Source organism: Oncorhynchus kisutch, linkage group LG21 (assembly GCF_002021735.2).
Source record: "Oncorhynchus kisutch isolate 150728-3 linkage group LG21, Okis_V2, whole genome shotgun sequence".
NCBI classification, from domain to species: domain Eukaryota; kingdom Metazoa; phylum Chordata; class Actinopteri; order Salmoniformes; family Salmonidae; genus Oncorhynchus; species Oncorhynchus kisutch.
This window is the reverse complement of record NC_034194.2, coordinates 16,865,074-16,873,445: the sequence shown is the minus strand read 5'-3', so window position 1 is coordinate 16,873,445 and position 8,372 is coordinate 16,865,074. Positions and strand designations below refer to the sequence as shown.

Here is an 8,372-nt window from a genome sequence, read left to right as displayed (position 1 = left end):
CCATGTTAACTCACTCTGTATCAAATGTCCAAGCGCTTGGAAACAAAGCACTGAACATCTTTTTTTATATTTAATCAGTATAGTCAGAACCCGATGTCATGCTATGAAATAATTACTGTAACCATAGCCTACTCAATAATAAAATACACGTATGTTCCATTTTTACTTTCCTTCAGATATATGATACTGAAAATGAATAGCTTTCTCTGCCTGAAACATATGACCTTGTCGAATGCACACAGAGTGCATAATGGCTGTCCTCAATGCAGAATGCCCATGCGACTGTTTGAGTGGATTAATCCACTAACGACAAAGAATTATCAAACAAGCTCTGATTCCGGCTGAGTATTTTCACACACCTAGATATGACATATTCCTTTTACAGTCTGTCTTGCAGAGGGCAAGGAGAGTAGTTAGTGTTGTGCAGAACATTACTCTAGTAAGTCACAAGACGGATCTGCAACTGCAATCGATGCACGAGCAGTTGATAAATAATAGTTGTAATTTGCAATGAGTACGCTGAGTCAAATCTTTGTAAAGTAAAAAGCGAAATATAGCTTTAGAAGCGCTCAACGCCAATCAGAAGACAGAGAGTATCTCCTAAGCCAATGGGAAGTAATTATCCACCCCTTATAGGATGCATATTAATAAGCCCCAAACAAATAACGTAGGTGTACGGGAAAACGCTCACAGACTCATCAGTATTAACTTTACCTCAGTTCTCTTATTGCACGGTCCTCTAACTCTTCATCATGGTTGATGCCTTCTGTGCCACCTGGAAACTGGTCGACAGTGAAAACTTCGATGAGTACATGAAAGCACTTGGTGAGTTTTTATAACTTTAAAAGGATAACCTAATAATAAGACAGTTTATTTATGACTTATATTTGATACATTACATGATGTATGGTCGTTCGCATGATCACACCTCTTATTACATTTTTTCCTTAATTTCGCAGGTGTTGGTTTTGCAACAAGGCAGGTCGGAAATGTGACGAAACCAACGGTTATCATCTCAAAAGAGGGGGACAAAGTGGTCGTAAAAACCCAGAGTACTTTCAAGAACACTGAAATATCATTCAACCTGGGGGAGGAGTTTGACGAAGCCACTGCCGATGACAGAAACTGTAAAGTAAGTGCTACAATGTGGGATTTATGGTCAAAATTGGGGATATATGCACTGGACACTACTCAGCTATAGGCTTTGGGCAGTTGGAAACGCTCATAATTTTCACTGGGTTTGAGAAGCCTGTTACAGTGCCCAGTCCAAATTTGTAAGAGTAATATGATCTGAATTATGTTTTGGATGTTGTATCCCTTGCTTGATAGAAGTTACAATAACATTGTAATTATATGTAACTAGTTGGTGAGAGCAATATTCTGACCTATTTTGCCCGTCTGTTTGTAGTCCACTGTGAACTTGGATGGCGATAAGCTTGCGCACGTTCAGAAGTGGGACGGCAAGGAGACCAAGTTTGTGAGAGAAATCAAGGATGGAAAATTGGTCATGGTAAGAGCCTTATTGAGTTAATTATGAAATGTGAATTCCTGGGTAATATGGATGCTGAAACAAGGCGGTGGGGCAGCAAGCCCACTAGTAATACTACTGGTGGAGAGGGTATTTCTATGCTTGAAAGCCTTTATTCTGAAGTATAGTAGTATAGTTGTCAATGTAGAGATGTGAAAATTAGTATAGAAAATGTTCACTGTCCTCATCAGTTCAGCATGGTGACTGCAGTTATATATCTATTTTTTTATGCAAGTTTGCAGGCTTACCTCTAATTGTCCATATTATGCATTTATCATATTATACAATTACCATATTAAATGGTCATTTCTGGTGTGACCTGGTGGGATGTATTTAGCTAAATAGAAACTGGAGTCTTATTTTTATCACCATAAAACGAGCAATATCTTACTTTTAATAATGATGAATGTTTATTTACACTCTATTTCATGTTTGATTTGCTCATTTCACAGTGATTTATTTGTTATTTTATCTGATCCACAGACTCTCACATTTGAAGACATTGTGGCAGTGCGTACCTATGAGAAGGCATGAGCTGGGAGACATAACTATTTAAATCATTTGAGTCCATTTTACTGGGAGACAGCCAATGTTTACTTATTTTGTTTTACTGTATGCTGACCGTTGCACTTCATCCTTCCAAATGTTTTATGACATGGGCTGGAAATCTTTTTTTTTAAAGACATTTTTATATACATTTCTTTCATGATAGATCATCCTTTGTAAACATGTGTGAAACATGCTGAAATAAAAAAATTAACTCAAAAAGTATATATTTTTTACTCTGTTATTTAAATGACTGTTTGATACCCATTGACTGCACAATCTCCTCAAACTCAACATATTCACTCACTCATGGATTGAGCAAGTCTGTCTGGGAGACTGTCAAGTTATCATGTGTGTAGGCTGGTTTGGTATATATCTCACAGAGAGTAAAACCCTCAAACCACTATTTGTAATTTTGAGGCTTTTGTAGGCTACCTATCTGTAGTCCTACAAAACAATACTAGGTTATATATTAGTTCACACATGTAGTGTTATTAACTGTTATGTAAGAAAATATGACCTAATCAATCCATTATAATGGTGTTCCAAACTTGCATTGAGATTGAAACAGTGCTTAGCCTTAATATGTAGGATCTTCCTGCATTGCAGGATGTTGTTCTCGAGGGTAAGATCCTATGTCGTGTCTGCCCCAATGTATTCATTTTATGACCATTCGATACAATGTATCAGCAGAAATCAAGCTCACATCCCTTGGAAGTCCATGTTGAAACAATGTTGCAAAAAGGGCTTTGGCGTGTGTATGCCTGCGCCAAAGTCAAATATAATTTTAGTAGAACTGCGTCGAGCGACCTCAGCTCTCTCTCGACTCTCTCTGAAATGTAAACTAAACTAAAGTGCTCCCGTGACCGCAAAGTTTTCACAACCAGGGAGCGGTTAAAGGAGTCACATGACCGCCATACTTCCTGTTTGTGTTTGCTGAGAACGGACGCATTTTCGCTCACATTTTATGAGCTTCATGTGAGAGTATGGGCGTCGTGTCCCTTCTGGTTGGGCTGCTGATTTACGCGGCGCATCTTGCACCTGTAAATAGCACTGCCAGAGTTACACCAGACATCACTGGCAACAACGTAGACTATGGACACAAACCCACCGTCGCTGGACCAGACAGGACTGGCAAAAAGTGCTCTTCACTGACGAGTCACGGTTTTGTCTCACCAGGGGTGATGGTCGGATTCACGTTTATCGTTGAAGGAATGAGCATTACACCGAGGCCTGTACTCTGGGGAGGGATCGATTTGGAGGTGGAGGGTCCGTCATGGTCTGGGGCGGTGTGTCACAGCATCATCGGACTGAGCTTGTTGTCATTGCAGGCAATCTCAACACTGTGCGTCACAGGGAAGACATCCTCCTCCCTCATGTGGTACCCTTCCTGCAGGCTCATCCTGACATGACCCTCCAGCATGACAATGCCACCAGCCATACTGCTTGTTCTGTGCGTGATTTCCTGCAAGACAGGAATGTCAGTGTTCTGCCATGGCCAGCGAAGAGCCTGGATCTCAGGGTGAGGGCTAGGGCCATTCCCCCCAGAAATGTCCGGGAACTTGCAGGTGCCTTGGTGGAAGAGTGGGGTAACATCTCACAGCAAGAACTGGCAAATCTGGTGCAGTCCATGAGGAGAAGATGCCCTGCAGTACTTAATGCAGCTGGTGGCCATACTACATAGTGACTGTTACTTTTGAACCCCCCTTTGTTCAGGGACACATTATTCAATTTCTGTTAGTCACATGTCTGTGGAATTTGTTCAGTTTTTGTCTCAGTTGTTGAATCTTATATTCACACACTGTACAAAATATTTTGCCCCTTTTACTTAAAAAAATGTAGGTAACTATTTGCATCAGCTTTTTAAGTAAATCCAACAAGGAGGATCTTTAAAGTATAATATACTTTACTTTTAGTGTATTACAAACTCAAATATGTGAAGTGCAAACAATGTGAAGTGCAAACAACTGGATCTCATTCAACTTCATTTTATCAGGTTCAGAACAGTTTTTGTTTGTTTGACCTGCTTAAATCCCAGAACTAATGTTATAAATTTGATATACTTAATGTAATCCGTTACAGAGCTAATATTGTACGTTTCATTTGCTGAATTTACTCAGTATAGTCATTTATATTCTGTTTTATCTACAAATGTTTTTGCTGAGTTACTTATGGTACTCAGGTTAGTAAAATGTATTTTAATTGGGTTCCTACTACTCAAATATGTACAGTTGAAGTAGGACGTTTACATACACTAAGGTTGGAGTCATTAAAACTTGTTTTTCAACCACTCCACAAATGTCTTGTTAACAAACTATAGTTTTGGCAAGTCGGTTAGGACATCTACTTTGTGGATGACACAAGTAATTTGTCCAACAATTGTTTACAGACAGATTATTTCACTTATAATTCACTGTAACACCATTTTTACTAGGATTAAATGTCAGGAATTGTGAAAAACTGAGTTTAAATGTATTTGGCTAAGATGTAAGTAAACTTCTGACTTCAACTGTATTCACAACTATACTTAAAAAGCTGATGCAAATAGTTACCTCAATATACTTGGGATAATTTACTACAAATGATTATTTCTATACAAGGGAATATGCAAAAAGAAACAACAGTGTTCAACTTCAAACTTCCACATCTTTATTTTAATAAAATAAACGTTATCATTTTATCATTTCTTCAAACTTCAATCTCAAATTGCCCTTTAAACCTTACTCCTTAGGCATTCATATTTTGTCATCTGTAAGCATTCTGGGTATAACTCCACCTTGCCTCCTCAGGTAAAGTTACATCCAGATAGCTTGCACCTGACTACAAATAATTATAGATCTTCACAACTGCATAAAGTTGTATGTGATAGTTTGGGATTAGCACTTTGACCGCACATCATGTACAGATTGGCAAAGATTTTCTGGTGGTCTGTGTGCCCCTTAACAACAAAGCAATATTTTAACAGAAACATAAATTAACGATTTGTCTAAATATACTTTACACAAAGCACAATATGAACCTTAGCTCAAATACAACCTCATTAAAACTGTTTTAGATTAATCAAAACATGGGGTTTCAAAACATACATTGCACATTTGTTACAAAATATATGCCAAATTCTCCCTTAAACCTGACTCCATATGCACATATTATTTTGACAGGCTTTTGTGGAGCGATGGGTAATGATGCTTCGAGGGTGACTGTTGACGTGTGCAGAGTGTCCCTGGTAGGCGCCCAGATCGGGGCGAGGGGACGGATGTAAAGTCTATACTGTTACAAACCGCCTTTATAGCACCTCCTTTTTACTTAAACAAGTCAAAACATGTTGGTGTATATTCGTCCAGCTTCTGCATAAAGGTGGACTCAAGAGAAACAGTTGTAATTCTTCTGAAGTCTTCCTTAATCTGAGAGAGAGAAAACATCTTCTGAACTGAAGTACAAAAGATGATCCGAGAGCCAGAATGCTATTGGGACCCCCCCCCCCCCCCCCCCCAAAGCTTGTGTAGAGTGAGAATGTTCAGACTAATCTTTAATGCATATTGAATTGTAGATTATAATAGTAGGTCAAGACAACAAAATATTTAAATAAATAAAAAATTATACCTACATTGACTATTTTCCTTCACCTGTATTTTGTACCTGAGTGGGTTCAAACAGGGTTGGCCATCTTTCATTGAAGTCCTTCACAGAAAGGACCGGCCGGAACAACATTTTGTCTTCGATATGAGAAGGTCTTTGCCATTTTACCACTCACAATGTTGTGGTTGTCACGTATTTGTACTTGAATGCAGCAAAACTGCAGATCTTACACTGCATGTGCTGCCGGATTCCTTCGGAATTAAAATAAAATCAATTATTTTTTTGTGTATACATAAGCTTAAAACATTATTACTTACACATCCCATATGCTATCTCCTTTTAAAATAAGTTAGACACACATTGTCAATACCTGCCTGGGTGACATCGCATTGTGTAAAACACTAATATAATAGGGCCCTATAAAATCCTTGTTCTTTTTGTTTCCCAAATACCGTTTTATTTTCCGGAATTCCATGTTAACTTTTTGTTGCCTAATGTGTTCAATCCATTTGAGTGATAAACAAATACAGTATATATCTAATACCTATGCTTCACACTAATGTTGGGTTACTGTAATAAAAATATCCTGTGTATCCTGTCCGAGGGGTACCGTGTATTCTGTTTAGATTTCTGGATTCCGTCGGAGTTTTCGGCATTGCGGAAATCAGAGCCCTACAAGCCCTTATATGAGCTACAATGACAACACAAATATATTGTAACGACCCTGGGTTTATAAGCGCGGAAATCGACCCGGCCGCACGAGCATGCTTTTGCGGCACAGTCGATAGCGGGCCCGGTCGAGGATTCGAGACATGCTTCCTGCTGTTTCATTACAATATTTACATACCATGTCAATGTATTCTGGAAAATATGGTCTGTCCAGTACCCAGGAACGTCTGAATACCTATACTCTAATCTATGACAATGTCAGGAAAATAAAACTCGAATGACTTCAGCTTTAGATAGCTAGCAGAACCATCGCAATCCTAGCTGACTTGGAAGAGCTGCTTGTTATCCATCTTACTAGCCAGCCTAGTTATTTCATTTAGCTAGATAACTACTGCACAAGGTCAACGTTTGCAGTGCTGCCTTGAACATGTGAAAATATGAACAACAAGGTTTCCGCAAGGACAGGTGTAGCTAGATAGTGTAGTTAGCTAGCTACGTATGGTTCGTTCCTGTCTCTGCCTGGCTAGCTTGACTAGCAGGCAAATATTACATTGCAGGGGAACCATGTGTTCAGTTCTACTGTAATGTTTGCTAACGATGCACTTTTTGGGACGATAGGTAGCTAATATGTTACATAGCGATTTCGGTCAATATATAACGTACACAAAAATGACAAAGGTTAGAAACAGCGCCGAGGCGAGTAAATGCCCTGCTAACTTACTAGCTAGTAGCATGCCCACCACTAGCTAACTATACAGACATCACGGCCGTTAACTAGCTAGTAGCATGCCCACCACTAGCTAACTATACAGACATCACGGCCGTTAACTAGCTATCTTATCAACTTGCAAATATATAACGTACTCTGCCAATATAGCCAGCTAGAAGCTTTTCGTACTTGAAGAATATTAGTTAAAGTTTTCCACAAATATTTTCGAAATTTCGTCGAAAATATGTGTAGAGAGTTCCAAACTACATTCCAAGTTATAATTTGGTCCTTACCTGCTGCATGGCCTTTCCAGAGGAGAAAGATCAAGAGGAGGTCCATTGAGCTGGTCCAAGCACAATGTAAATTCAGAACTTGATCTAGCATGTTAGTCCAACATAATAATGATATTTTGAATATCATATTTTTAAGTTGATGGTTGTTACTTAGAAATATTCGTTCAAATTTAGCAGCATATTACCTTGGATTTTTATTTGCAAATGCCAGTCTTTTACAACACATATACATTAAGTACTATATTAAAAAATGTAAGTAAAACCAGAAACCTATTATTTTAAGTAAAAATCATTGATTTTCTTTTGCAATATTTACTAAGCCCGTGTACAAATATTTATACATGTTAAGTTTGCCTTTAATAAACGCAGTTGACAGTGAGAGGACGTTTCTTTTTTTGCTGAGTTTATATTTATCAAAACTACATTATACCATCAAAATTGCAAATACTTTAACAAAAGAACATAACAGCCTGCGAAAGATTAAGGCAACCATAGGCTACTAATCTCTTGAATCCAAGCAGACAGAACAGAATCCCGGTAGATCAACACATTTTATTTACAGTCGCTAAATCATGATGATCAAAATTGGAAGTACAAGTATTCAAATGTGTAGAATTATGGGTAATTACTAAAAAGGTTAAACATATTTTACCAAACAATTTAATATACATTCCAGCAGCATACCACCCTGCATCCCACTGTGGGCTTGCTTCTGAAGCTAAGTAGGTTTTGTCCTGGTCAGTCCCTGGGTGGGAGACCAGATGCTGCTGGAAGGGGTTTTGGAGGGCCAGTAGGAGGCACCCTTTTCTCTGGTCTAAAAATAATTAATTTCCCAATGCCCCAGTGCAGTGATTGGGGACATTGCCCTGTGTAGGGTGCTGTCTTTCAGATGGGACTTAAACGGGTGTCCTGACTCTCTGTGGTCATTAATGATCCCATGACACTTATTGTAAGAGTAGGGTTGTTAACCCAGGTGTACTGGCTAAATTCCCAATCTGGCCCTCATACCATCACGGTCACCTAATCATCCCCAGCTTACAATTGGCTC

At 38.7% G+C, this 8,372-nt stretch overlaps 1 protein-coding gene and 1 long non-coding RNA gene across 2 annotated transcripts; one reads left to right on the top strand and one right to left on the bottom strand.

Moving 5' to 3' along the window:
• The first annotated feature begins 661 nt into the window (after positions 1-661).
• LOC109866718 (fatty acid-binding protein, brain) lies at positions 662-2,299 on the top strand. Its single transcript, XM_020455525.2, has 4 exons — positions 662-825; positions 960-1,132; positions 1,409-1,510; positions 2,012-2,299. The coding sequence occupies exons 1-4, from the start codon at positions 753-755 to the stop codon at positions 2,060-2,062; spliced, it is 399 nt and encodes a 132-aa protein (XP_020311114.1). The 5' UTR covers positions 662-752; the 3' UTR covers positions 2,063-2,299.
• Positions 2,300-4,706: 2,407 nt separating this feature from the next.
• On the bottom strand, positions 4,707-7,452 carry LOC109866601 (uncharacterized). The gene is made up of 3 exons (XR_002251706.2): positions 7,325-7,452; positions 5,682-5,904; positions 4,707-5,478 (listed from the first exon to the last, which is right to left on the bottom strand). It is a non-coding gene; the product is annotated as an uncharacterized LOC109866601 (long non-coding RNA).
• Positions 7,453-8,372: the final 920 nt, after the last annotated feature.

Excerpts from the sequence above, each read along its gene's own strand:
- LOC109866718 (XM_020455525.2), top strand. The coding sequence starts at position 753 with ATGGTTGATGCCTTCTGTGCCACCTGGAAACTGGTCGACAGTGAAAAC. Across the intron at positions 826-959 it reads TGAGTACATGAAAGCACTTG|GTGTTGGTTTTGCAACAAGG; the intron begins GTGAGTTTTTAT and ends TTAATTTCGCAG. Across the intron at positions 1,133-1,408 it reads CCGATGACAGAAACTGTAAA|TCCACTGTGAACTTGGATGG; the intron begins GTAAGTGCTACA and ends GTCTGTTTGTAG.